We start from the raw sequence: 27,991 nt of genomic DNA, 5'->3' as shown, positions 1-27,991 counted from the left end.
CTACACTCCCAGGTGCAGCCCCGGAATCAGGAAAAGGGGAAGACCCCCACCTCTCAAACCTACCCAGCTGAGGAAAAAGTGGAGAGGAAAGCAGAGAATGTGTCGAGGTGAGGAGAGACGGAAAAGGGAGGGCGAGCAGGCAGACAAGTGGTCGGGAGGAGGGCGGTGCATGGACGTGGTGTGGAGTTGAGTACAGATGGAGGGACGTGGATACAGGATGCAGGGAAAACGATCTGGGGGCACAGGGAGCGGTGAGGGCGCTGGGTTATGAGGAGGGAGTGTAGGAAGACAGGAATCCGGCAGAACGGAGTTGGACCCTTCTCACTAAGAGGTCCGGGGATCACCCTGGGGCAGGGGATCCAAGCTGCTAGCAATTGTTTCTCCGGGGGGCGCAAGGCGGCTCAGAGTTGGCCTCCCAAGCCCGAGCCACTCGCCAGCGGACCGTGGAGGAGGCGGGGACAGGGGATCCGCAGCCTGGGATTGGTCACCGCCCCGCCCGCCTGTGACTCGAGGCGGGCGGGCCCCTTTGTGACGTCACAATCAGCTGTTTGAACGTTCCAATTTGTGCTGCGAGTCTAGCAGCGGCCGCTGCACACACTCAAAGCCCGCGGGCGAGCGCAGCAGCTGCCAGCGCCCGACGCGTAGCCCCGCCGCCTCTCTGACCAGCCTCCGCGATGCAGCCGGGCCTCTGATCAGCCGCCTACCCCTGGCCGTTCAGCCGCACAACTACCTCAGCGCCACCCGGCCCGCCGCGCCGCCGGGGTACCCAGGTGAGTCCCGACCAGCTTTCGCCTGGGGGCTCCCCACACCCCCAGCTTCTGGGTCTTTGTCTGTCTTCGCTGGCGGCCGCCGGGGCCTCATTCCCGCCTCCCGATTGGCTGCAGCATGTCCGGTAAACCATGACGTCTCTCTATTTGCATTTGACATTGAGACGTCACCAAGGCCGGCACCGCCCCCCCCGCCCCCCCCCCCCCCCCGGTTCGGGTCGCGTGTCCTCCCTTGACCCGGTGGGCTCTGAGTTGGGGCTTGGCCCGTGGGTGAGGGACGCTGAAAGGCAGCGGGAACCGGAGGGGCCTTGGCAGTTTCTGGGCTAATCCAGGGGCTGGGGTCAGGCTTCTGATCCTCTACTTTCTCCTTGCGACTTCAGAGGGGTTTGGACAGTGCCGCTGGGTCTAGGTTAGGCGGGGGTGGGGGTGGGTGGAGGCGTCTTCAGGAGTGAAGGGAGGCCTAAAACTCCAGCTCCAGGTCGTTGGGTAAACGCCAGATGGTGGTGGAATCCCCTCCCTGTGGCTCCAGGCTCTCCTCCCCACCCCCGCTCCCGGGGACTAACATAATAACATCCTCCTAATCCTTGACGCGTGTGCAGTGCCTTATCTGACTTCATTCCCAGCCCCCAAGCTAAGGGTCTTATATCCCATTTCATGGAAGGGGAAACTGAGGCCCACAAAAGGGCTTACTCGTGGTCATGCAACCAATTCAAGTCATACTGAATAAGCAACAGATGCATTAGCCATGGGTGCATGCCTAGTAGGGACCTAATACAAGTAAGTTATATATCCTCCTGTCACTGTGGCCAGTATCATCTAAATTTTTTTTTTCAGTATCATCCAAATTTGATAGGGCTCCTAGGTCTCCGCACTTCTGAATCTTTTCCCAGTTCTTTGGAGATTGGGTCCCGTTTTACGGCCCTGACCCTCACTCACACTCTGAACCTTGGAGCCCCAGGGCCCAATAAAATTGCTGTCTCTCAGCTGTTTTGACCACAGCAGGGTGACTCATGGGCTGCATCACAGTGTCTCCAGGGCTGATGTTGGGGTGGGGTAGGGGTGAGAATTTGGTTCTTTTGTCACCTCCCCAGCCCCCAGAGTTGTTAGATAGAAGGACCTAACCTGGCCAGTGCTGGTGATTAGCAGGTTTGCACTGCCTCTCTCAGCTCACCCAGAGGGACGGGGAGAAAGGGTAGAAGAGAGCTGCTGACTTTCTAAGTGGATGGGCCTAGAAGCTGGATGGGCTTTGCTCAAGGATGGGCTTAGGGCTCACAAGTGCTATTCTGGGCACAGCTGCTGCAGTTATTAAAGGGAATGGTTCTCCTTGGAGCAGGGCTGGGAATGTGAGAACCAGGAAGCTGGCAGAGCTGGGAAAGAAAATCCGGGAGACTCCCCAGTGGTCATGCGAGGGGCGGGCACTGGCTGGCTGGTGCTGCTGCTACTCTTGGCTCTGTCACTGACTTGCTGTGTGACCTCTGGCAGGCAGCTCTGCCCCCACCCCTAGTCTGTTACTTCAGTCTGTCTATAATTTGAGGAGGCCCATACAGTGGGTGCTCTAGTAAATGCACGATGAATCTTGGTGTCTGAAACCACAGGCCCTTTTATAGCTGGGCAGAGGGGTTTGAGGGGATTAGTGACTTACTTGATCAAGGTCTGACTCCTGTCTGACTTCCCTATCTCCCCTGCATAATGAATATTTTGGGGGATTACTTGCTGAGATTTTTCTATGTACACTCTGGACTGGATGCTCAGTGACCTGCCCAGCTACCATTTAGCTGTCTGTCTTTAGATAGACTTATGTCCTCTGATCCTCAGGTTGTGAAATGGACTGGGTGAATATGATAGTCCCTGAGACAGCTCTTAACTTCTTTATCTTCTCAATGAAGTAGGAGGTCTTTGGAAAGAAGGGGTTCTTCATCAAGGCCCAATTTTCCCTTCCTTCTGGAAGGGCCAAACTTTCTGGATTTTTGGTAACTGAGTCACTAACTCCTCCCTGTGGCTGCAGATGGGTTGGGATATGTGGCTTGTACTGGGCAGATCCTAGTTGGGATTGCCCCAACCTTTCATATCCCCATAGATCTCCCACTAGGGAAGCCAGCACCCAGGGAGCATTTCCTTCTGGACCCACTGTGGGTCTGCAAATGTGGAACTACTCTGAGGGTATTGAGTTTAGGGGCTTCTTTGGCAAGTGTAAAAACATTCCCAGGAGATGGGAGGGGTAGCCACAAGCAGGTGTGTTAATGGTATGAGTAGAATGCCTTCAGGGAATCGAAATGTGGACATGTCTCCAGGGAGTTCTATAGGAAGTGTGGAAACATCCTTAAGGAAGGTGACAAGTGGCTCAGTTACAAAACTATTGACCATCTTCAGGGACCGATGTGGAGGGTCAAGCTTTAGGGACATCCAGGGGGCCCTGAACCCAGGTCTGAGTTAGATCAAGGAGGGGAGAGGAGCAGATCTGTAGCCACTGCCTTGGTGTCTCCTTCCTCATCTTCATGCAGGGAAGGGCTGATTGAGGCCTTAAGTCCTGGTCTAACCCTCTGTGCTGACCCGTAAGGGTTCCTGGGGCATGATAGCTCCCTCCCTCCACCATCACCTCCCACTGACCTGTTGTCTCCCTGGGGCTCAGTAACCTGATCTTCCTCCTAGCCAGGGGTGCTGCCCTTGAGCAGGAGCTTGGGAATGGGGGGTAAGGGGAGGGCCTGTGGGAATAGGATCTTCCAAGCTCATTTCACAGACAGGACTGAGGCCTGTGCAATCACAAGGTAGCGGCTCTGTGGAATTTTTGCTAGCCAGCACTTTTTAAGCCACACAGGCTCTAGCAGTGGTTCTCAATCTCTGGGCTCAAGTAGTATTGTTTGAGAAATCATCTTGAAAACCAAGATTCTTCTTCCCAGAAAAATACACATGGACCATGGCCCTTGGCTACCAAGTTAAAAAATGCCTAATCCAGACACCCAGCAAAAGTAATTGAATATAGTGATTATGGATGCTGTCTCTGACTGCATGGATTAAAATCCTACCACTTTGTTTTACAAACTGCGAAACTTTGGGCAAGTTACTCTACTTCTCTGAGCTTCAGTTTCTTCACCTGTAAAAGAGGGATAATAATTATACCCACTTCCTAGATTGTTGTGTGAGAATTATACGAAGTAATATAAATAAAGTGTTTAGTATAGTACCTGGCACAGGAACGTGAGCAATATTATGATGATGATAATTAATCACAACATTGAGCAATTTCTTCCTTGTTTGGAGAACTCCTATTTACCCTTCGAGGTCCAGCTTGGATGTCCAGTCCTCTGGAGCCCTTCCAGGACAGAGTCTGGTCATATATGCTACTCTTTCCGTGTCCCTAGAGCATGGAATCATATTAATAATAACTAGTTGATTAATTTATGGAATGCTGACCCTGCCCAGGTACTGTTCTAAACTCTTTGTGTTTGGCTCCTTTAATTCTTATTAGAGCCTAGAGGAAGATACTATTATTAGCTTATTTAATTCTTACAAGGGCCCAGAGGCGGGTACTGTTTTCATTGCCATTTGACAGATGAGACACCTAAAGTGCAGACAAGTTAAGTAACTTCCGAAGGTCACACAGAAAATAGAAAAGTCTGAGAGCAGGCTGGCCTACCGGAAAGCACACACGCCGCAAATATTCCCCACACCTCGCTGTAGTACTCTGATCTGGCACGGGGCTGGGGGGGGGGTGGTATCTCCAGCCAGGACGGGGGGGGGGGGGGGGGGGGGGGTAGGCTCCAGTCAGTGGTGGCTCTGACTCCTCTCTATGCCTCTCAGGTTTTTGCACTGCTATAGGGCGCCCCCCTGAGGCCGCTTCACTCCTCCACCATGTTCCAGCGCTTCACCAGCCTCTTCTTCAGCACCCCCCCGCCCCCCGAGGACCTCGACTGCCCCCGAGCCTTCATCAGTGAGAAGGAAGAAATGGATGGCTGGCTCATCATTGACCTGCCGGGTGAGGCCTAGGGCGGGTGCCAAGACTCTGACTCCTGGGCCTGTGAAGGTCAGGTGGCTAAGCAGCGGCGGGGAAGGGAGCTTCAAGGGGCCCGGGGAGTTCCCCCAGCCTACTAGGCAAACCAGGGCTGAGGCAGAACACTGGAAGTGGGGTAATAGGGCCCTATCCCATACAAGCCCGGAACGCCTTATGGCTGCGCAAATGGGTCCCACATCTCACGAGCCCTAGGGTAGGAGATCCAGACCCCAGGCCCGTGGGTGCCCTGTGGGTACGACAGGCGGGGCTGTGGGTCTGACTAACGATGCCCTTTCTCTCTCCGCCCCGCTGTGTCCGGTGTGTGTGTCCGTCTGTGTGTGTGTGTGTGTGTGTCCCTTCCCGCTGCGCCCCCACCCCGCATGGCCCCCCTCCTGCGCTTCGTAGACAGCTACGCGGCCCCTCCCAGTCCAGGGGCCGCCCCCGTCCCCGCCCCGGCTGGGCGCCCTCCGCCTGCGCCCTCCTTGATGGACGAGAGCTGGTTTGTTACCCCTCCCGCCTGTTTTACTGCAGAGGGGCCCGAACTCGGGCCCACCCGCCTCCAGAGCAGTCCCCTGGAGGACCTCCTCATCGAGCACCCCAGCATGTCCGTTTACGTCACCGGCAGCACCATAGTGCTGGAGCCTGGGCCCCCTTCCCCGCACCCCGATGCGGACCTGCCTGATGGCGACCTTAGCGATGGGTGAGCGGGCTGGGGCGGAGAGTGGAGTCCTAGAGAAGCTGTCTTGGAGGCCAGGGTCCAGGGTCCGGGCTTGGAGGCTGGGGAGAGAGCCCTGGTGCCCGCCCCCCACCCCCGCTCGGAGGGGCGGGGCCTTTAGAGGCGAAGGGTCCATCCAGCCTATGGGGGGGGGGGGTGAGGCCGGAGCCAGCCCAAAGGTAAAGGGGCAGGGCTTCGAGATGCGGAGAAGCCGGCTTAGCGCCTGGCGTTAGGAGTGTTAGGAGTAGAGGGTAGAGGGGCAAGGCCAGAGCGTCAGAGGGGTGCGGCTTCTGGAGGTTTGTAAGAAAGGAAGGGGCCGAATTAGAGGTTGCAAAGTCTTCCCTGGGGTCCGGTTTTTACCTATCACAGACTAAAACCGACGAGGTTTATGCCGCTTGGCTTGGAGGAAGGGCGTTGGGCGCCCCCTTGTGAGCAGAGACAGCACTGCGCCAGGCCAAGGGTGTGGTGTGGGGACACCGTGGGAAGTGTCAGTTCTCTCCTTCGCTCCGCACTGATCCGGCCCTGACCGAGCCCTGCTCTGTCCCCGCAGGGAGCTGGCGCCAGTCCGCCGCGAGCCCCGGGCTGTGCACCACGCAGCCGCTCCTCCTCTGCCGGCGCGGGCTGCACTGCTGGAGAAGGCCGGCCAGGTGCGGCGGCTGCAGCGGGCCCGGCAGCGGGCGGAGCGCCAGGCGCTGAGCGCCAAGGTGATGCAACGACAGAACCGTGCCCGCGACAACCGTCCGCGCCGGTCCAAGCACCAGGGCAGCTTCATCTACCAGCCGTGCCAGCGCCAGTTCAACTATTGAGCGTCCGCTGACCGAAACACAAATCCCTTGCCGACCCCTATCGGGGCCCCGCCACCGCAGCCAGTGTGTTGCTGGAGGGGCGCCCGCAGCCCACCCGGGGCTGGATACCACAACCTCCCTCCTTGAGTGTGTGAGGTGGGGTGATAGCCCCTTTTTCAATCCCCTCGATTTCCCCATCTCTGATTCTCTCATCCGCCTCTGAACCGCCTCCTTTCCTGCACCTCTTTCCTTCCGGCTCCCCGACCCAACACTTCCCCCTTTCTTCTCTGGTCCCAGTCCCCGTCTCAGCCCCGACTTGCTCCTTCATCCTTGCCCTCCTATCCGCTACCTCTGGCCCCCTCCTCCTCCTTCTCTGAGTCTCCTTTTCCAGTCCCAGATCTGGCCCTTTCCTCACCTTCAACTCCCACTTTACAAGCCTCGCCCTATCTCACGTTTGGCGCTACACTCGCTCCTGCTCTCTTATTATTCATTCCCAGCAATTTCTTCCCAGATAGCTGGGGTGGGGAGGAGGACTGAGACTAAAGGCTTCTGTGTTCAGTCTCAGCCTTGCCTCTCCCCTGGGGGCTGGGCTCCTTGTAGTTGCTTAGGCCTGGAAAGGTCAAGTATGTGGCAGAGGACTGTGAGATGTGAATTAGAGGGAGAAAGTAGAGGGAATGGAGCGAAAGAGACAGCCTATTGGAAATGTGGACAGGATAGACAGGTGGAGAAGCTGTAGGAAGCAGGGCATCATGGGAGCTGGTAAGTGTGCTTGCTCAGAGAGGCCAAACCCTGCTCACAGGCCGGAGCCCGGAGTCTGCCCCTACTTCTTTTTTTATAATTTCAGCTCCCAAATTCCTTCCTGAAATCTACCCCCTCTGCAGGCACCCTGAGTCTGAAAGGCTTAGTTAGTACCTTGCCACCCTACCCCCAACATGTCACCCCAAGGTGCTAGAAACTAGCTTAAGGAGAGGTGCAGGCCAGAGGGCTTCTAGGTGGGAAGAGGGCACACCCCAGAGTAAGAATGCAGAGGAACAATGCAGGGAGGACATTGTGGGTGAAGCCAAGCCGTCCAGGCACTGACAACTCGGCCAGCCGTCATCTTGCCTCTGGTTTTGTATTGCACACTCTGCCCAGGATGGCTAACAAACACTCCTGGGTAGGAGGCCAGGGGCTTCACTGTCCCAAGCCCCAAACAGTCCCCATCCAGGTTCAGGGCCTTCAGGGGGACTCTCATTTTCTCCCTGACTGTTCTCTTCCTTTCCAGGCTGCTGGGGAGAAACGGGTGCCCTGCTGTTCCCCTCCCCTTCTCCTCTAGTAAGCACCTGGAGGAGGAACCTGAATCCCTCCGGGGAGCGGGGGCAGCCCGCTTTCCTCTCCTCATGGTGGGACTGAATTTTGGGTTCAGACACCAGCAACAGCCTCTTGGGATGCCCAGAGTTGTCTCCCCTTTTCTCTAACCGTCCTTTTCTAGTCGTGCTCTTTCTTCTTTGAAACTTTGAAGATTTCCTGTTACATACTAACACCAGTCTTCCTCCTCACCCCAGTTCCAGGTCTCCAGGCCTCACAGTCAAGCAGAGGCTGGGAGATAACTCTGTATTCCTGTGAAGGCAAAGGCAGCTGCCCTGCCTCACCCTGTAGCCCCCCAAGCCTCATACGGGATCTGTGGGTAATAGACGGGATAGCCCCTTGGATGCTGGGATGGGGACAGAGGAAGCCTTTTTGGGGTCTCCTACCCAAGGGAATAAGCCCAGCCTACACTAGAACAGATCAAACTCTCCATGCTGGTTCACTACGGCCCCAGTAGCTGGCACCGTGCTCCTCTCCCCAAGGCTCTCCTTCAGTTATGATCTCATGATGATCTTTTCTCGTCCAGCCACCCCTTGGTCACTTCTCAGCCAGCTTAGGGTCCTCAGCACTTCTAAGAGCTGATACTCCCTCCAACTCTTCTTGCCTACTCCTTTGCTGCCAGCTGGGGTGTAGGCCCGGCCCAGTCCTGGACAGTGCCCATGATCCTTCTGGTGGGGGAAGAGTGCATAATAGGGCATTAGGTTCAAATTTCAAAAGGCCCCTCCCTTACCCATTATTTCTGGAGCTCCTGTAGTTCTAGAACCCTCTGATCTCATCACCTGGCTGGTTGCAAGGCTCATAGATTTTTGTACTTTCTTATAGATTCTGTAGCATTTGAGTGTGGCAATATTTTAATTGTGTATAGATTTCTAAGAATCAACACTACACTACTCAGTCTCCTGCTAGTCTGTCTGACTCCTGAAGCATCAGACCTCATCATACTGTATTGACTGTGTATGTGCCTTTCACCTTGAGCATGCTTCAGGACTTTTTTTTTTAAACCACAGAACTTGAATATAGGAGGGAACCAGAATTCACAAAGTCCTATGCAACCTTAGACAGGAAGCGGGTAGAGAGTGTCTTGACTGATGTTTTCAGAGACCCTGGAGAAGTTGGTTCCAGTTTGTGAGTATTAATGTCAATACTACCAGCACTTTGCCAAAACTGAGTATGTCAGAGGGACCCGTTTCTAGAGTGAGTCCCAATTACATCAAAGGGCAACTTACAGTAATCCCCCAATATGTCTGAGTGCTCTCTTCAAGCTGGGCGTCACTTTCCAGCCTTTGCCAGTCTGGCCCCAGCAGGGTGTCACGTGTGTATGAATGCAGTTTGCTGCTGTTTTGAAGTATGCCTGCTCCCCAGCGCCTGCCTGTCCCTGATCAATTTGCTCTGACTCATAATATCTTAGGTGCAATAAGGACCCCACCAGAGCTCTTGGATGCCTCCTCAGATCCACGTGGCTTTATGCGAGGGGACTGAATGCAGACACACTATAATCCCTTGTATCTTCCCACTTGCCCTGCCACCTAGTTCCAAATGGAACCACGTTGAGTGCATCCCTCTTGGGTGTTTTGTGTTGAGGCTGGCTGAAATGAGGAGGCTGGCTGGCCATGTTGTGACATGTCAACAGACTCAAGGACACAACCACCTCAACACAGTCATGTGGCATGCCTGTGAACGTGTGTAACAGGATTCTGATTGTTAGACTGTAATGTTATTACTCTATGGGAGAAAAAAATATCAAGAAAAGCAAATAAAAATCTATTTAAAGCACACTATGCTTTCTGCCTGAATAGTGCTAAAGTAGAGAAGCACTTTGCAAACTCAAGCACAGTATTGGCAAAGGGTATTATTACCTGGCTGGGTTTGGTGGTGGTTGTGTGTCAGAAGGGAAGGAAGAAGGTAGATAAGCTTGCTGGGAAAAGAGTGTGGGATCTGACTCATAACTAACTACGTTTAGAAGATCCTTATAATAAGACGGTTGAAAGAGAGATGAGAATAAGAGCATGACAGAATCTCTAACTCATCTTTTTGGTCTCAGGCATTGGATTATGGCACAGGTAAGGAGAAATTGCAGGGGAAGGAAGGAATATATGTCTGGCTGTAAGGAGACACAGCAGAAGGCTGAGACTCAGGCCAAGACAAGGACAGGGCCCCACACATCTAGTTCCTTGAAGGTAGCAGGGTAGGATGGGAGCAGAAGCAGCTGGTTTGAAGACTACAGATTTTTAGGTAGGAAATGAAGTCAGAAAGGGAAAAACCTGGCCATGTTGACAATCACTCCTAAGCCTGAGGCAGATGAGTTACAGGGTAGCCACAGAGTGGAATACAGTGCACAGCTTTGAACTGTATAGCACATACTGACTGCTTTTACTTGGGAACTGCCCATGGAACCACAGAACTGGACTGAAGGTGGAGAGCTGACCTAAACTGGGCTCGATTCTTGACACTGTTACAAAGAATTTTGCTGGTCAGGCTGGGCTTATCTCTTGAATGGAGGTATAAACAGTTGTTTTGGAGCAATCCATCGTTCGCCCAGAGAAGCAGTTGTATTGGGTTGGGGAATAAGTTCGTAGCGTTTTTACCGAAGACTTTTATTTAAACAAAAAATAATTATATCAATAAGTTAATCAATTATATATTCGCCATTGCTGTTTACAACCTCTTCCCACCTCTCGACCAATTTGTTGATGCCGTTCCGCCAAAAATCGCCTGGTCTGGTGTCAAAGAAGTTGTTGAGCCAGTTTTTAAGGACCTCTTTGTTATCGAAGGTAATGCCCTTCATATGGTTTGAAAGGGAGCGGAAAAGATGGTAATCGGTGGGTGCAAGGTCCGGAGAATTGCACCGGAGAATACGGCGGATGCTGAAGGACCTCCCATTCGAGCTCTTGGAGTGCGGCTTTGATGACTTGTGCAACATGGGGCCTGGCGTTGTCGTGAAGGACCATGTCGATCAGGTCTTTTCAGTCGAATAGCCTCATTCACGTGGTGTAGCTGGGCAATGTAGAGCTCCTTGTTGACCGTGGCATTCTTTTTGAGCATTTCCCAGTGCACCATGCCCTCCCAGTCCCACCAAACACATATCATGATCTTCTTTGGATGAAGGTCCGGCTTGACTCTCAGCTTTGGCGTATCTCCTGGAGCCACCCACTCCTTTCTTTGCTTCATATTGATGTATAGGCACAATTTCTCATCTCCCGTGACGATTCGGTACAAAAAGCGCTGTTTATGACCGCGTGTTGCTCAATGGCGGGCGAGATGCTGAGAAGCAATTTGAAGGCGACTTTCTTTGTTTTTTTCGTTGAGCTCGTGAGGCACCCAGGCTCCCAATTTTTCGGTAAATCCCATTGAATGAAGGTGATTGAGAATTGTTTTATGATCGCAGTTCATTTTTTCTGCCAATTCACGACTGGTTTGGCGACCGTTCTCCTTCAAAAGTGATTTGAGACGTTCTTCATCGAATTCAGAAGGCCTTCCGCTGCGGGACATGTCATCGACGTCAAAGTCGCCATTTTTGAACTTTGCAAACCATTTCCGTGCTGTAGACTCGCCTATGACACCTTCTCCATACACGTTGCAAATGTCCCGGGCTGCTTCGGTAGCTTTTTGACCTCGATGAAAAGCAAAGAAGAGCAGGTGTCGAAAATGTTGATTTTTGCCTCCTGGGTATTCCATTTCTAAGCCTCAAAAATAATAAAAAATTAAATAACTCAAAAATACAATTAACATAGTTTTGTAGAGCAGAAAGAGTTTTATCGAATGAATACTTACCCTTTGCCAAACAGCAAACAAATCGTTGTAAAATAAAGAAAATATAAAAACGCTACGAACTTATTCCCCAACCCAATATAAGGGGGGAAAAAGTGGTGTCTGGGTTGCTGATGACTTCCTGTCCCTAGAAAATCCTGGGTGGCCTTTGATCCTCTCTAAATTGGTATTTGCAATGAAAAGAAATGTGACCAACATGCAAAGCGCCCAGTATAGTGTTGCAAAGGGCTAGTTTCTTCAAGGCCATGGGTGAGTTGAGTGAGCAAGAATATGCATTTTCCTCAACTTGCCAGGTGCATCTCATGTGCAGTCAGGACAAGATGGGATTCTAATTCACAAAGAAGGCTGTTCCTGTTCCTTTATGACCCAAAGGAAAGAGCTTGCTTACCCAATAATCCCCTGCCAATAACATATATTTATGTTCTAAGACAATGACATTTATTTAACACATTCAGTATTTCACATTGTACAAATCCTTAGATTCTTTTTATTCACTGGTCCATTTCTACAACAAATACATCCAAAACACTATATAATAAAATTATTTACAACATTTTCAAAGAAGATTTCTTTTGCCCCCACTACTGCTATTCACACGGTACTTCCACAGCACAATACATCATTAGAAGATCTAAAAATGCTCACCCTGTACTCTAGGCTGCTTAGGAAATGTGAAAACTAATAACATAATCGCATTAGCTCCTCAATACATGGCAACATTTTAGAAACCTTGAACTTCATCAACACCAAAAGGGTTCAACAACTCTGCTTTCCTCATTGCACTTTACAAAACAGTCTGCAGGGACTAGGAAAGGGCCACATTATTAAAATGACTAGCTGTACAGAAATGGATTTTAAAAAGTCACAGCTCAAAATTGCTTTTTGTAAAATTCACACACATTTTACAAGTATCAAGTCGCTGTCCAGCTTGTTTACTTGGATTTTCTTCGCTTGGATTGCACCGCACTGGTCATGTCTGTGGGAGGAGAGGGAGGACATGTTCAGCCGAGGTCACTCTTCACAGCCACGTCTTTAGGCAGTCCGCGAGAACACGAGCTGACCTAAGTGGAGCACTACTGGGTCTGAGTCAGTCTAAGGGCCTCGGGAGGGGCTCTCGTGTGCAGAGGGTCTCAGGGCTTGTGTGCAAGGGCCTGGCAATTGGGGAAATGTGATACAGGCAGTGGCAGATGAAGCACACTTGCTTGGTTGGAAAAAGTGGCGGGATGGGGACAGCTGCTTTAGCTAGGCAATGAAGGCCACACACCTCATCACCAGTTTTCATCATGGAAGGACATGATGGAGAGACTGACCATGCTTTTTTTTTTCTTTTTTTTTTAAATTATTTTATTTTATTTTATTTATTCATTTTTAGAGAGGACAGAGAGAGGGAAAGAGAGAGACAAAGAGGGAGAGAGAGAGGAGAGAGAGAGAGACAGAGGGGGGGGGAGGAGCTGGAAGCATCAACTCCCATATGTGCCTTGACCAGGCAAGCCCAGGGTTTCGAACCAGCGACCTCAGCATTTCCAGGTCGACGCTTTATCCACTGCACCACCACAGGTCAGGCCTGACCATGCTTTTGATGAGAAATCAATGAGCAATGCTACAAGCAAGTGAGTAAATAAAGCCGGAGTGCAAAAACTAGCCTTTGGATCCCTCTGGAACCAAGTGATTGTTTTGCAATAGGGAACTCTTTTTGCCATGTTATAGTCTATATAAGTTTCTAAATAACATGACCATGACTCTTGGTCAACAAGTGTCTACTGTGGCCTACCCAAGTATATCATGGCTGTGGATACATACATGCATGAGAGCAATTCAGAGCAAGCCAGAGCCTGCTCTGAGTCCAGGTGAGCCCGAGAGTCCTGTTAGAGGTGCAGGAACTGAGCCATTTACACGTGGGGTAACAATGACATAAAGGGGAATGAGTGTGTTTTAATTCCTTTTATATTATAGCGCCTTGAATTAATCCAATCATCTCATATTTAAACCATGTCTCTAAAATACTTTCCACACAAGTTTCTTACAGCAGAGTACAATGAATAGTTTGCTCTCCAAATGTAAATGTTTAAAATCTTATATTGATCTTAAAAATTTACCCTCATTCTTCATGCTGTTCCATAGTAGATACTTTGGTTTTATTTTATTTTATTTTATTTATTTTTTATTTTTTTTATTTTTTCATTTTTCTGAAGCTGGAAACGGAGAGACAGTCAGGCAGACTCCCGCATGCGCCCGACCGGGATCCACCCGGCACGCCCACCAGGGGGTGATGCTCTGCCCACCAGGAGGCGATGCTCTGCCCCTCCGGGGCGTCGCCATGTTGCGACCAGAGCCACTCTAGCGCCTGAGGCAGAGGCCACAGAGCCATCCCCAGCGCCCGGGCCATCTTTGCTCCAATGGAGCCTTAGCTGCGGGAGGGGAAGAGAGAGACAGAGAGGAAAGCGCGGCGGAGGGGTGGAGAAGCAAATGGGCACTTCTCCTGTGTGCCCTGGCCGGGAATCGAACCCAGGTCCTCCGCATGCTAGGCCGACGCTCTACCGCTGAGCCAACCGGCCAGGGCCGATACTTTGGTTTTAATATGAAAACAGTATTTTAAAAATTACTTCCTATACAGGAGAAAAAAATCCTATCTAACACATTAAGTGTAAAATAAGTCAGATTTATCCACTTCAGGGAACAAGGCTGAATTTTCTGATGCCGTAGGTTAGATTCAGTGTTCTAAGTGATTTTCTTCTCTTGTATCAAAGTATTTTGAAAATCCAGACACAAAAGGTAGGTGCAAAAAGCAAAAATTCTGCCTGACCTGTGGTGGCACAGTGGATAAAGCGTCGACCTGGAAATGCTGAGGTTGCCGGTTCGAAACCCTGGGCTTGCCTGGTCAAGGCACATATGGGAGTTGATGCTTCCAGCTCCTCCCCCCTTCTCTCTCTCTCTCTCCTCTCTCTCTCTCCTCTCTCTCTCTCCTCTCTCTCTCTCCTCTCTAAAATGAATAAATAAAATAAAATAAAAATTAAAAAAAAAAAAAGCAAAAATTCTGCTGTTCTGTTAGCTATAATAATTGCTAAGAAGTGAGGCTTCCATGACTTACTCAGAAGTGACCTATGCAATGTTTTGGGGTTTCTGCTGTTGGAAATGTCAACATGTCACATTTTGAAATTATTTTCTTGCTAGTAGGTCATGTTGCTTGTGTCATTGGGTAGAATCTGTCTGATTTCTCATTAGTCTTTTGCTAATCAGAAAACAGTTAATCTGACAGGATGTTGATAATGGGGTTCATTTTAATTGCATGTAAATTAAGTCTCCCACAACCAAAACTCCTCATAATCAACTTTTACTTCTAATACTCAGCCTTGATTTTCCCTGTAGCAAATGTGTCATTTGCAGTAAAAATAAAGAGTTTTGTCTTGACTGTTTATCCTTAGAAAAATGTCGATTAATTAGGCCAACTTTGGAAGCTTCTCCTTTGTTTGGATATGAAGGATCAAGTGGTGTATCTGACATACACATATGTGGCTGGAAGAGAGGCGAAGAGTTGGGGGGGGATAAACAACCCTAGGCTTCCCCCCCCCTTCCATCTGTTACTGTTCCAGGATCTGGCAGGCTGCCTCACTTCTGAGGATGAATCAATGAGTGGGGCCATGAGTAAACACATGATCTGTGCTAGAAACTACAAAAACTCATCTTTTTCGTAGGAGGGTAGTGGATGGGAGTGGTGGGGCAGGGTACACCTTTATACTTCCATGAGGAAAAATAACATAGCAACCTGATTGTGCAGTCTTTTATAACCCTCCCTGGATAAATCTAGCCAATCTGGGTGATAGAACAAACTCACTTTGTGAGTGTGTGTGTGTGTCAGAGACAGAGAGAGGGACAGATAGGGACGGACAGACAGACAGGAAGGGTGAGAGATGAGAAGCATCAATTCTTCGTTGCAGCACCTTAGTTGTTCACTGACTGCTTTCTCATATGTGCCTTGACCGTGGGGCTCCAGCTGAGCCAGTGATCTTGGGTCCAAGCTGGTGAGCCTTGCTCAAACCAGATGAGCCCACACTCAAGCTGGTGACCTCAGGGTCTCAGACCTGGGTCCTCTGCATTCCAGTCTGATGCTCCATCCACTGTACCACCGCCTGGTCAGGCCAAACTCACTATTAATGTCTTTATAAATCTTCCTGAAAAGATGAGGTTTTTGTTTTGTGATTCAATTCTATACTTCCCCCAAATGTTACCACTTTTACTACTTCACTGAACACAGTAAGAGAACTAGAGGCAAACTCTATATGGTAAGGCATTCTAGGTGACTGCTGGTACATTTCAGGGCGTGCATCAGCCTTTTCCTAAAGGCTGCCAAGCTTACCTGCAGTCCCAAGCCCCCACGATATTGTATTGACAAAAAACCAACACATATATTGTTTAAAAATTCTCAGTTTTTTTTTTTAAAGACTTTATTTATTCATTTTAGACAGGAGAGAGAGAGAGAGAGAGAGAGAGAGAGAGAGAGAGAGAGAAGGGAGGAGCAGGAAGCATCAACTCCCATATGTGCCTTGACCAGGCAAGCCCAGGGTTTTGAACCGGAGACCTCAGCATTCCAGGTCGACGCTTTATCCAATGCGCCACCACAGGTCAGGCAAAAATTCTCAGTTTTTTTAAACCATCAAGGATCTTACAAATTAATGTAAAGGTAGATATACAAATAGTTCAAAAAACTAATAGTGGAGTTACATCATTTATATACTCATGTTTTAGAACCAACTATAATGGTAAAAAACTGGGTCAGTAGCAGTCTTTCAGGTGGTTGTCCAGTTAAATTTGTAATTTGATGAGGGCATTTTTTCAGCCTGGCTGCCTCATTTTGACTTTAATCAAATCTGGCCAAATCTAAAAGGTTCTATTAAATCTTCTAGTAGGTTGGCTTCACCTCTGAGGCATTTTAGAAATTGGCCTTGACTTGGCTCACTTCATTGTGCTTTTTACTATACTATTTCTAGCCAAGATTTCTATTTAATTGCAAAAAAAAATTCTGAAAATTTTCTTCCACAATTGCACGGCTGGTTTCTAAATGATGTCATAAGAGTGCAGTTTCAGGCAGTTATTGTTCAGGGTTTGCTCCGGTAAGATGTATCTAATTATGTCTGCTCATTTGCATTCTACAATAACAACACTTCTGTTTTAAGTATATCTCCATATTCTGTGTTTGGTTTTTTATTAATTGATTGCTTGTAGAGAGACAGAAGAAAGGAGAGAGGGATGGGGGGAGAGGAACATTCATTTGCTATTCTCCTTATTTGCGCATTCACTGGTTGCTTCCCGCATGCGCCCCGACCAGAGAAGCGTGTTGTTTCCGGATGACACTCTAACTGCACTAACCAGCGAAGGCATACACTCCATGTTTTTCATGCTTGCTTCTCAACTGGCTGGCTGTGGGTAGGGTAGGGCCCTCACCCCCCTTTGCTGTCAGAGGCATCTTAGCCTCCCCATACCAGGAACACCCACAGCTGATTACAGGTTGCTACAAACTTCCCTCATATTAGCCTATTTTCTCTGGTTTCTAACTTATTCATTGAACTTCATGTTTTTAACTACTGATCCTTTTCTCTAGTTGAAAATATAACACAATGCCTGACCTGTGTGGCGTAATGGATAAAACATCAATTAAATTTAATTAAAAAAAAAAAGAAAATATAACACAAAATTATCCACAGAATGCCTGATCTGTGGTGGCACAGTGGATAAAGTGTCGACCTGGAACGCTGAGGTCGTTGGTTCAAAACCCCGGGCTTATCGAGTCAAGGCACAAATGAGAAGCAACTACTAAGAGTTGATGCTTCCTGATCCTCTGCACCCCACCCCCCATTCTCTCTCTCTCCTCTTTCTAAAAAGTTAATAAATATAAAAAATTATACACAGGCTGACCAGGCGGTGGTGTAGTGAATAGAATGTGGGATTGGGATGTGGAGGACCCATGTTCGAAGCAGTCAATGAACAACTAAAGTGCTGCAACAAAGAATTGATGTTTCTCATCTCTCTCCCGTACTGTCTGTCTGTCCCTGTCTGTCCATGTCTCTGGCTCTCTCTCCCTGTCTCTGTAAAAAAAAAATTATACACAGAAGAGTAAATAAAAAATGAGAAAGCAAACTAAAAACAAATAATTTCTGTGTTAATGGAGAACTCATTATGCCAGGGTGGAACTACTCATTTGTGTATTTGTAAACAACACTTCTGATCAAGTATAATTTTAAAAAGAAGTTCACTGATTTGTGGGAGACAATTTCTGTGTTTGTAATTAGAAGTGTATGAGTGTATGAAAGCCAACCAATCAAAATCAAAACAACAGATTAGCAAGTGACCTATCAACCATGTGGGCCTCTCTGGTCTTGCCCAGAAATCATCCACCGCACCTGCTTCAATCTGGCAGTCTAGGAGGCCTTGGCCAGCATGACATAAGCAAACTCTGTCCTCATAGCAGGAACAAGATTAATGTCACCATTTCCCCAATAATTCAAAAATACCAATATTTCTCCTTATAAACTACTCATAATAGTTCTTAGCTTTCAAAATTCTTGTGAAAAATACTATTTCTGATTTTGTTTGTACATATATGACCAAAATCTTATGAGTAAAATAGGTAAGCCTGACCAGGTGGTGGCACAGGGAATAAAATGTCGGCCTGGGACACAGAGGACCCAGGTTCAAAACCCCAAGGTCGCCAGCTTGAGCACAGGGTCACTGGCTTGAGTGTGGCATCATAGATATAACCCCATGGTTGCTGGCTTGACCCCAAGGTCGCTGGCAAGGGGTCATTTGCTCAGCTGCAGCCTCCTGGTCAGGGCACATATGAGAAAGCAATCAATGAACAACTAAGATGTCATTGATGCTTCTCATCTCTTTCCCTTCCTATCTGCTCCTCTCTCTGTCTCACTTAAAAAAAAAAAGAGGCAAAACTCTTTTTCCCTTCAAAACTTTAAAAAGTGCCTGACTGGTGGTGGCGCAGAAGATAGAGTGTCGATCTGGGACTCTGAAGTTGCCAGCTTGAGCGCAGGCTCACCCGGCTTGAGCATGGGGTCATCAGAAGAGGGAAGAACACTTCCTGACATAGGGGTGCCATATACGCGGGTCTGTGATGAGAGGAATGAGGCTGATATGTCTGAGTTGCTGAGGGAAGTCAGATGAGGCTGAGGGAGGCTGACAGGAGCCAGGCCATAACAACTTGTGATCCATACTGACACTCTTAGATTTGACTCCTAAGGATAAAATGGCAAATCACTGAAGGGGTTTAGGCTATGGGAAAAGTGGGTGACTCTGGGCCACCTAAGATAAAATCAGAAGCTTCTTATGATGGGTATGAGGGTCAGGAAGAGAGGTGCCAAGGAGGACTTGCCTCAGAGCTAGATGGTGGTGCCATTTGCTGAGATGGGCAACAACGGCAGAGCACCTGACATTGGGGGTGAAAATCACAGGCCTAGTTTTAGACATGTTGAGTTTGAGGTCCTGTTAAGGATGTACATGCAGTTGTCTAAAATCTCTTGAGGTCTGTACTAGAAATAAATTCATGAGTGGTCTGGGAAAAGCTGTAACTAAAGAACCGGAGGCATAAATGGGGTAAGTTAGGGAGAAAATATTAAGTTGAAGAAGAAAGACAGCTCCGGATTAAAGTCAGAGGAAGGCCAACATCTAATGTCTGGGGGCAGAGATGGAGAAGGAGCAGTCACAACAGCCAGAAAACTATCGAGAGTCTGGGTCACAGAAGCCAAGGGCAGACTTAACTCAGAAAGAAGGTAACAGTAGACAGAGAAGAGAAAACCAGTCACAGAACGGTCTCGAGAGGGTCAGAGAAGATGGGATCAAAGGCACAAATGGAGGAATTGGCCGTGGACTTGAGGAGGGTCAGCTGCAAAGGAGGACACTGGGAGATTTATGTCTTGGTAGTGAGAGTTGAGGGAGTTGTATTTTCTCCATGAAGAAGTAGGAGTCTCTGCTGAGAATAAGGAGAGAAGGTAGGTGCTGGAGGTTTAAAAACAGCAGAGTGGGGCCTGACCTGTGGTGGCGCAGTGGATAAAGCGTCAACCTGGAAATGCTGAGGTCACCGGTTCGAAACCCTGGGCTTGCCTGGTCAAGGCACATATGGGAGTTGATACTTCCAGCTCCCCCCGCCCTTCTCTCTCTCTCTGTCTCTCCTCTCTCTCTCTCCCTCTGTCTCTCCCTCTCCTCTCTAAAATGAATAAATTAAAAAAAAAAAAAAGGCCCTGGCTGGTTGGCTCAGCGATAGAGCGTCGGCCTGGCATGTGGGGGACCCGGGTTCAATTCCCAGCCAGGGCACATAGGAGAAGCACCCATTTGGTTCTCCACCCCCCCTCCTTCCTCTCTGTCTCTCTCTTCCCCTCCCGCAGCCAAGGCTCCATTGGAGCAAAGATGGCCCGGGCGCTGGGGATGGCTCCTTGGCCTCTGCCCCAGGCGCTAGAGTGGCTCTGGTCGTGGCAGAGCGATGCCCCGGAGGGGCAAGAGCCTCGCCCCTGGTGGGCGTGCCGGGTGGATCCCGGTCGGGTGCATGCGGGAGTCTGTCTGACTGTCTCTCCCCATTTCCAGCTTCAGAAAAATACCAAAAAAAAAAAAAAAAAAAAAAAATTAAAAACAGCAGAGTGGGAAGAGAGTTGACTACGAAAACATAGGAAGATGGCGGGGCCGTATTACTGAGGACCTCTCTGAGACAGTGATAATGACTCAATCTGCCTTGTTATGTTCTTTTTTCCAGCAGCGCTTGTTGCTCTTGTGTACCCACACACAAAACACACAGTTAAATGAACTAATAAATAAAGGAAAGACCAAACAGAAGTCAAAGTAACTTGACAAATCTAAGGAACAGATGTAAAGATGAAGGACCAAGTCCTCTGCGCTTTGATAAGGCCCCGTTCTTCTATTTGCCCTCTAACAGCACCGCCCCCACTGCTAACCTTTAGTAGAGCTGGAGGCCGAGGCAGGCCGAGAGGACCTCTTCCGATGTCCGTTTTCCACACTTTCAGAAGCCACAATTGGCTCTTCAGTTCGGGAATTTCTCCGGCTTGGGGTTTTGGACTTCTCAATTATCTCTTTGGGCTCACTGCTGACAGACGGAAGCACAAAGTTTCCAAGGAGGTAAGGGAATCAAGTCACAGAAAACGGGCTCTTCACATAAAGTTTCATTCATAAGGCAGGAAAACTACATAGAAATTATTCCATCCTGGGACAGTGGGCATAATTACCTTCTAAATTACTGACAACTGAAAAATAAGTTTAGCTTGTTACATTAGTAGACATAAAGTACTAAAGCATGATGCCAGTGAAATTGTGGAAAACAGGTAAAAGACATGAGAACTTTACATAAAAATCCACTAACTCCCTCATCCATTTTCCTAAGATAATAATATTTCCCCTCAAAAGTTAACAGTACCTAAAATCTAGGAAATCACTAACATATACTGACGTTTACTATGAACCTCGTGTCATCAGATAATGGCTTATTACAAATCAAACTACACAAGCATGTATTCACAATACACTGATGGGGATACTGCTCGTCCCTAATTCAATCCTCTTTTTCAGTAGGCAAAGACCTTTTTTTTTTCTTTTTTTTTTAAGTAGGCCAAGATTTTAAATTGGTAATATCCAGTATTACGGAGGGTACAGGGAGAAAATCTCCTCCTGGAGTATAAACTGTGTGATCCAATGGTTCTCAACAAGGGGCAGTTTTGCCTCCTAGGAGACATTTAGCAATGTGTGGAGACATTTCTGATTGTGACTTAGGGGTGATGGTAGTGGTGGAATGCGACTAGGACTTTTAAGTGGCATCTACCAGGGATGCCACTAAACATCCTATAATGCAGAAGAGAGCCTTCCCTTCCCCCCAAGAGTTATTTGATCTAAACTGTCAATGATGCTGAGGTTGAAAAACCCCAGTGTAACTCTGGCTCAGCTATTCCACTTCTAGATGCTGGAGGAAACAAATATTTTTACAGATTCTAGTTACACACCAAGATGTCAAAGCATTTTATTCGTATTAATGAAAACAGATGACCTAAATGCTTAATAATAGGTTAATTAAATCATGGTACATCATATGTGGTCAGGAAAAATCATGTTGTAAAGGTTATATAATGACAAAAACTGTTCATGAGAATATGGTGAGTAAAAATGTTACCATATGAACTGTACAGTCCCATTTTCATAATGATATATAGTTTGTATATATGTAACCACATATGCATAAATGGGTGTGAGGTGTATATTTGTATGTACAATGCATAACATTTATATAAAAACATTACAGTGTACGTATTTAGATATAATACAACATACTAGCTGTATGTAAACGCTAGGTATCATGTTTATATATAAAATACTCTCTCTATCTGTGTGTATACTCTGTGAAGAGGACTAGGAGATGAACTGAAATACACAGAGTGAATATTACTGAGTCACAGGAATACTGCTTTACTGGTGAGTAACTTTTTCTTTGTAATTCTCTGATTCTGAATTTCAAGTATTTTTAATAAACCCTTTTCTTTTTTTTTTTAATTTATTCATTTTAGAGAAGAGAGACAGACAGAGAGAGACAGAGAGGAGAGAGAGACAGGGGGGAGGAGCTGGAAGCATCAACTCCCATATGTGCCTTGACCAGGCAAGCCCAGGGTTTTGAACCAGCGACCTCAGCATTTCCAGGTCGACGCTTTATCCACTGCAATAAACCCTTTTCTACTTTTATGGTATAAAGATGCATGTTAAAAATCATTACCAAAGCCTGATCAGGAGGTGGCGCAGTGGATAGAGCGTTGGACTGGGATGCAGAGGACCCCAGTTCGAGACCCTGAGGTCGCCAGCTTGAGCATGGGCTCATCTGGCTTGAGCAAGGGGTTGCTCGGTCTGCTGTAGCCCCCGGTCAAGGCACATATGAGAAAGCAATCAATGAACAACTAAGGTGTCGCAAGGAAGAATCGATGCTTTTCATCTCTCTTCCTTCCTGTCTCTTCCTATCTATCCCTCTCTCTGTCTCTGTAAATAAAAAAAAAAGAAATCAGGCCCTGGCCAGTTGGCTCAGTGGTAGAGCGTCGGCCTGGCGTGCAGAAGTCCTGGGTTCAATTCCCGGCCAGGGCACACAGGAGAGGCGCCCATCTGCTTCTCCACCCCTCCCCCTCTCCTTCCTCTCTGTCTCTCTCTTCCCCTCCCGCAGCCAAGGCTCCATTGGAGCAAAGATGGCCCGGGTGCTGGGGATGGCTCCTTGGTCTCTGCCCCAGGCGCTGGAGTGGCTCTGGTCGCGACAGAGCGAAACCCCCTGGTGGGCGTGCCGGGTAGATCCCGGTAGGGCGCATGCGGGAGTCTGTCTGTCTATCCCCGTTTCCAGCTTCAGAAAAATACAAAAAAAAAAAAAAAATCATTACCAAAAAAAGAAGAAGCTGATTAAATTTGCCTGTAAGGCATCAGAAGGGAAACAAAAGCAACAGGACAAAACAAGAAGAAGCCGGGTAAAAGGACCTCTGCTGGAAGCCTTCCCTGCCCCAGGCGGAGCTGTCTGTTCCGTGGTTTGGGCCCACTCTGTACCAGGCATCGGCCTGGAAGCATGTTTTATTTTGATGTCTGGTGCCATCCACCAGATTGTGAGCCCCTTAGGGCACGAACTCTGACCTATCAACTATCCCTACCCCCTCCACTGTCCACTCCTCCTGAGGACCCTTCGCTACTGGTACTACGGCTGGGAAGTCAGTAACGACGGCCCCAGAAGCTGAGGTAAGTCATGGAGTGGGGGCTGAAGCTGGGGTGGAACTATAAGGCAGGGAGACTTTCACATCCTTTTGGAAGCGGTGACAAGAGCCATCTGACTGGGAGGCCAAAGCCTCTGAGGAATCCATTAGGATTCCTAATGGAGGCACCTCTTTCTCCTGACAAAACAAGAGCCACAGCAATATTGTCCTGGGCTTTATATGGTCAGGTAGTTCTAGAAACAAATACCCACAGGATATTTTTGGTCTGAATATCTTCTTTCTCTAGTCATATAGTTCGTGTATATTTCAAAAATGCAAATGAATTCAATTATTAGCCCAATAAAAAACACAAAAAAACTAGACAAAGTAGTTTAGTAGACACTACACTTGATCTTAGCCAAAAGACTGAGAAGCGATTAAAGTAGTTTAGTAGAAATAGCAATGAATTTGGAGCCAGAGTAACAGGGGTCAAGTTTTAGCATGCATTCATTGGCCATGCTGTGTCATTCTTTCTAAGCATCAGATTCTTGATCTATAGCTCTCCACCTGTCTGCTGTAACATGCTGGTGACGTGGGAGAGCTCTGGACTCAGAAGGGCTGGTTTGAATCTCAGCTTTACCATGTACTAAGCCTATCACCTTGGGTAATTAGCTAAGCTTTGATCTGCAGGTTCCATAGCTGTAAGAGGAGATTTACTTTCCTAGTAGAATCTGTGAAAATTAAATAAATTAACACATCTAGGGAGATTGTAGCCTCATGCAGGGCATGGAATAGAGTTCAGTAAGTGCTGGCTATCATTGCCACTTCACAGGGTAGATGTGAGGATTCAATGAGAGAATGTGAACATGTTTTACAAATAAAGATGTACAAATATGAGAAATTCTTTTTTTCTTTTTCAGAGACAGAGAGTCAGAAAGAGGGATAAATAGGGACCAACAGGAACGGAGAGAGATGAGAAGCATCAATCATTAGTTTTTCATTGCGCGTTGCAACACCTTAGTTGTTCATTGATTGCTTTCTCATATGTGCCTTGACCGCGGGCCTTCAGCAGACCGAGTAACCCCTTGCTGGAGCCAGTGACTTTGGGTTCAAGTTGGTGAGCTTTTGCTCAAACCAGAGGAGCCCGCGACCTTGGGGTCTCGAACCTGGGTCGTCTACATCCCAGTCCGACACTCTATCCACTGCGCCACCGCCTGGTCAGGCATCATTTAGTTTTCAAAACTATCATGAAAGGTAGAAATTTAGCCACCAAGTTTTATTAAGAAAAATGTCTTAATATTTACCATTGAAAGGTTAGGACTAATGACAGCTCTCTACTTTAGAAGAGGTTTAAAGGCTGAAAAAGTAGATAATCTTCAAAGAGGCTTATGCCATATTCAGGCTAAGTCTGCAGAAATGATCATCTTACCTTTGTCCAGAGACTACGGCAGCATTTGCCTCGAGTTCTGTAAAAAACACAAAGGACAGAAATGAGATGTGGAGTGTCTGGTGTGTATGTTCACAGGGAGAGGCTAGGGGTCTAGGAGATTCTGACTGCCCTGTTGAGGCTAACATGTCTCTGTGCCTGGCAGGGTCCTCACCCTACATGGGACAGGGACAGAGCTGGCACAGATACAACTCGACTGTCTGGGCATAAGACACTTACTTGGTCTATATTTATTTCTACTCCACTGTGAAATAATGCTGTTTGGATCAACAGAACTAAAGTCACGCTGCCTGGTTCATATTTTACCCTGCTATAACTAGTTAGTAAAATAAGTGTCATCCCTCTCATGTAGAAGAGACTGTTTTCATTCTTAAAATATTCCCAATCCCTTGACCCGTGTTTTAAAGACAGTAATCTTTCAATATATCCTAAACCTCTGTTAAGAATGCATTCTCCTCCAAAGAACTTCATCACAGAACTTTAGAGGACAGACTGCTTTGCTTTTCTCCACCCCGCAGCTGTGACCTCCGGGAAAGGAAAAGCACCAACAGAAAACATCTTCCTCCACCCTATGCCGGGTTACGTAGCTCCATCTTTTTCTAAGACTTCCCTGGTGCACCAGACCACGGCGATCTCTCCTGACTCTGGTCTCACCCAGCCCTATACCTGTTTGTCCTGTGTGGGGGGCATTCAGCACCTCTGACTCAGTGTACACGTCTAACACACCCGACGGGTTACACGGGGACCTCCTGGATGGCAATGAAGCCAGAGCACCTAGGTCAAAATTCTGACCTCATGGCTTAGTAGCCATGTGACCTTCCAACAAATTACTTGACCTCTCTGTGCTTAATGCCTCATCTGATAACCACTTTACCCACTTCAATGTTAAAAAGATTAAGTGAAATAACACATCTAAAAATTCTAGCACAGCACCTGGTGCTTAGTAATAACTCAGAATTAGCTATTATTACTGTTGCCATACTGTTCATGTTGATGTAGTCTTCATGCGAGGAGGCTGGACTCCTAGACCTTTAATACAAGATGCTGGTAGAAGAGAATCCTTGCTTTTTTTTTTTTTTTGACAGAGACAGAGAGTCAGAGAGAGGGATAGACAGGGACAGACAGGAAGGGAGAGAGAGATGAGAAGCATCAACTATTCATTGTGGCACCTTAGTTGTTTATTAATTGCTTTCTCATATGTGCCTTGACAGGGGTGTGTGGGGGCTCCAGCAGACCGAGTGACCCCTTGCTCAAGCCAGTGAACCTTGCTCAAACAAGATGAGCCCGCACTCAAGCTGGCGACCTCAGGGTTTCAAATCTCGGTTCTCTGCGTCCCAGTCTGACGCTCCATCCACTGGACCATCACCTGGTCAGGCAAGAATCCTTGCTTCTTATTTGCTACTTAGTGCCCCATATCTGATCCATACAACATGGAAACTCCTCCCCAAGAAAGGCACCAACTCACTGAGTCTCAGATGCCTTGCTGGCCCTGCTGGAGCAAAGAAACTCGGGAGGTGTGCTCAAAATGAAAATGGTTTGTCAAAAGGGGGTGGCACAAAGAAGTCTTGCTTAGCTTGCTCTTTAGGAACAAAATTCAGTGCTTTTGAGGCTTTAACACTATCAGAGGTAATTCATGTACATTGAGATCAAAGGGGTTTGGTGGTGATAGTGAGTGGCTTTGGAGGTATTTTAAGGAGATTGATTGTAGTCAAACTTTCTTTTTAATTTATTTTTTTATTTTTGTATTTTTGTATTTTTCCGAAGCTGGAAATGGGGAGAGACAGACAGACTCCCGCATGCGACCGACCGGGATCCACCCAGCACACCCACCAGGGGGCAACGCTCTGCCCACCAGGGGGCGATGCTCTACCCCTCCGGGGCGTCGCTCTGCTGCGACCAGAGCCACTCTAGCACCTGGGGCAGAGGCCAAGGAGCCATCCCCAGCGCCCGCCCGGGCCATCTTTGCTCCAGTGGAGCCTCGCTGCGGGAGGGGAAGACAGAGACAGAGAGGAAGGAGAGGGGGAGGGGTGGAGAAGCAGATGGGCGCTTCTCCTGTGTGCCCTGGCCAGGAATCGAACCTGGGACCCCTTACACGCCAGGCTGATGCTCTACCACTGAGCCAACCGGCCAGGGCCTGTAGTCAAACTTTTGAAAGGAACAGGATTCTTGGACCAGTTATTCTGAGGAGGACACATATTTTGGAGTAAAAAGTTGGGATAGGAAACGGAATTCCCTTCCTTTTCCCTGTTGCTCCTTTTCTTACAAAAAATGAGCTTTACCATCTAATCCCTTCCCTGAATGATTTGTTCCATTCCCACCGATGTCAGGTATCATGTGGCCAGTTGGTAGCTAAGGAGCAGTCTGGGTAGCTGAAATGGTTTTGCTCATTCCTTTTTTCCAGAGGTCTGAGAGGTCTGATAGGACAGAGCATATAGGACATATAGGACAGAGCACCCTGAAGCAGGGTTTTTTTTTTTTTTTTTTAATTCATTTTTAGAGAGGAGAGAGAGAGGAGAGAGAAGGGGGGAGGAGCTGGAAGCATCAACTCCCATATGTGCCTTGACCAGGCAAGCCCAGGGTTTCGAACCGGTGACCTCAGCATTTCCAGGTTGATGCTTTATCCACTGCGCCACCACAGGTCAGGCCTGAAGCAGGTTTAAAATACAATCACAATACTTACTTTTACTGGCTTAGACTCACGAAATTAAATATGGTTGTGGTTTTCTGCTTATAAATTGTGTCAAGTGTACAAACTGCTGAAAATGAAACTCTAACCTACTTTGTGCAAAGTAGTCATACTTCACTCTTTTTTTCTGGAACCCTTCAAACGACCTATAGTGGCAATGACCCAGGCAAGTCTACCCTGTACCATATCTATGATACTTGGCCGGCTTTGCCTGTCTAATCTATGAAGGCAGTGTTGTTACTGCCATCAAGGTCCTCAGGCACTCAGAGCTGACCCAGCATCCCACAGCAATTATTATCTGTCAGATTACCATGGACTCTACCCTCCACAAACACCATCCCTAGCGCTATTTACAGCACGTTGGTCATGGGAAGAAACTTAATGCCACCCAGAAATGACTGAAATGACTGTCTCCCTGGAAGAATGGCTGCCTCACTATATAGCAGAGGTTCTCAAAACAAGCCTCGATTCCTGTCATGATAATGCAATTACTATCTTAGTGCAGTAACACTTCCCACCCCAGTGAATTACCATATTTCAGTCAGTCAGCTGCCAGATCTGTGTCAGGGTTATGGGACAGGGCAAACTCCGCAATGGAGACCCCCCAGCCGGGTGGCAGACAGACAGTGGGCACCAAGATGTTCTTCTTGAGTTCTCTGGCTGACACCAGGGAAAATAACCTCAAATACTACTCACATATCGCTCTGCCACTCAACCGAGGTCTGTGCTGAAGCAAACTGGTAAGAGAGCTCTAGCCACTTCCTGGCACAGTGAGGACAGCAC

At 48.0% G+C, this 27,991-nt stretch overlaps 2 protein-coding genes across 15 annotated transcripts in view; one reads left to right on the top strand and one right to left on the bottom strand.

Moving 5' to 3' along the window:
• The first annotated feature begins 12 nt into the window (after positions 1–12).
• Positions 13–9,377, top strand: TP53INP2 (tumor protein p53 inducible nuclear protein 2). Of its 2 annotated transcripts, none has more exons than XM_066234602.1 (5): positions 13–107; positions 580–770; positions 4,566–4,740; positions 5,287–5,455; positions 6,021–9,377. In XM_066234602.1, the coding sequence occupies exons 3-5, from the start codon at positions 4,617–4,619 to the stop codon at positions 6,274–6,276; spliced, it is 549 nt and encodes a 182-aa protein (XP_066090699.1). In that variant the 5' UTR covers positions 13–107; positions 580–770; positions 4,566–4,616; the 3' UTR covers positions 6,277–9,377. The 2 variants fall into 2 exon arrangements, with proteins under 2 accessions (XP_066090699.1, XP_066090698.1); XM_066234601.1 differs by having other exon boundaries at positions 14–107; positions 5,161–5,455.
• Positions 6,444–27,991, bottom strand: part of NCOA6 (nuclear receptor coactivator 6) — an 82,303-nt gene continuing 60,755 nt past the window's right edge. For 10 of the 13 annotated variants that reach the window (XM_066234588.1, XM_066234587.1, XM_066234599.1 and 7 more), the window contains 3 exons: positions 24,505–24,541; positions 20,316–20,464; positions 6,444–11,285 (listed from right to left, as the gene is read on the bottom strand). In XM_066234588.1, coding sequence (XP_066090685.1) covers positions 10,846–11,285; positions 20,316–20,464; positions 24,505–24,541 — 626 coding nt within the window. In that variant the 3' untranslated portion in view covers positions 6,444–10,845. The other 3 variants (XM_066234594.1, XM_066234600.1, XM_066234598.1) reach the window with 3 other exon arrangements.

Source organism: Saccopteryx bilineata, chromosome 6 (genome assembly GCF_036850765.1).
Source record: "Saccopteryx bilineata isolate mSacBil1 chromosome 6, mSacBil1_pri_phased_curated, whole genome shotgun sequence".
NCBI lineage: Eukaryota > Metazoa > Chordata > Mammalia > Chiroptera > Emballonuridae > Saccopteryx > Saccopteryx bilineata.
The sequence above is the reverse complement of the archived record's forward strand: the minus strand, read 5'-3'. Positions and strand labels throughout refer to the sequence as shown.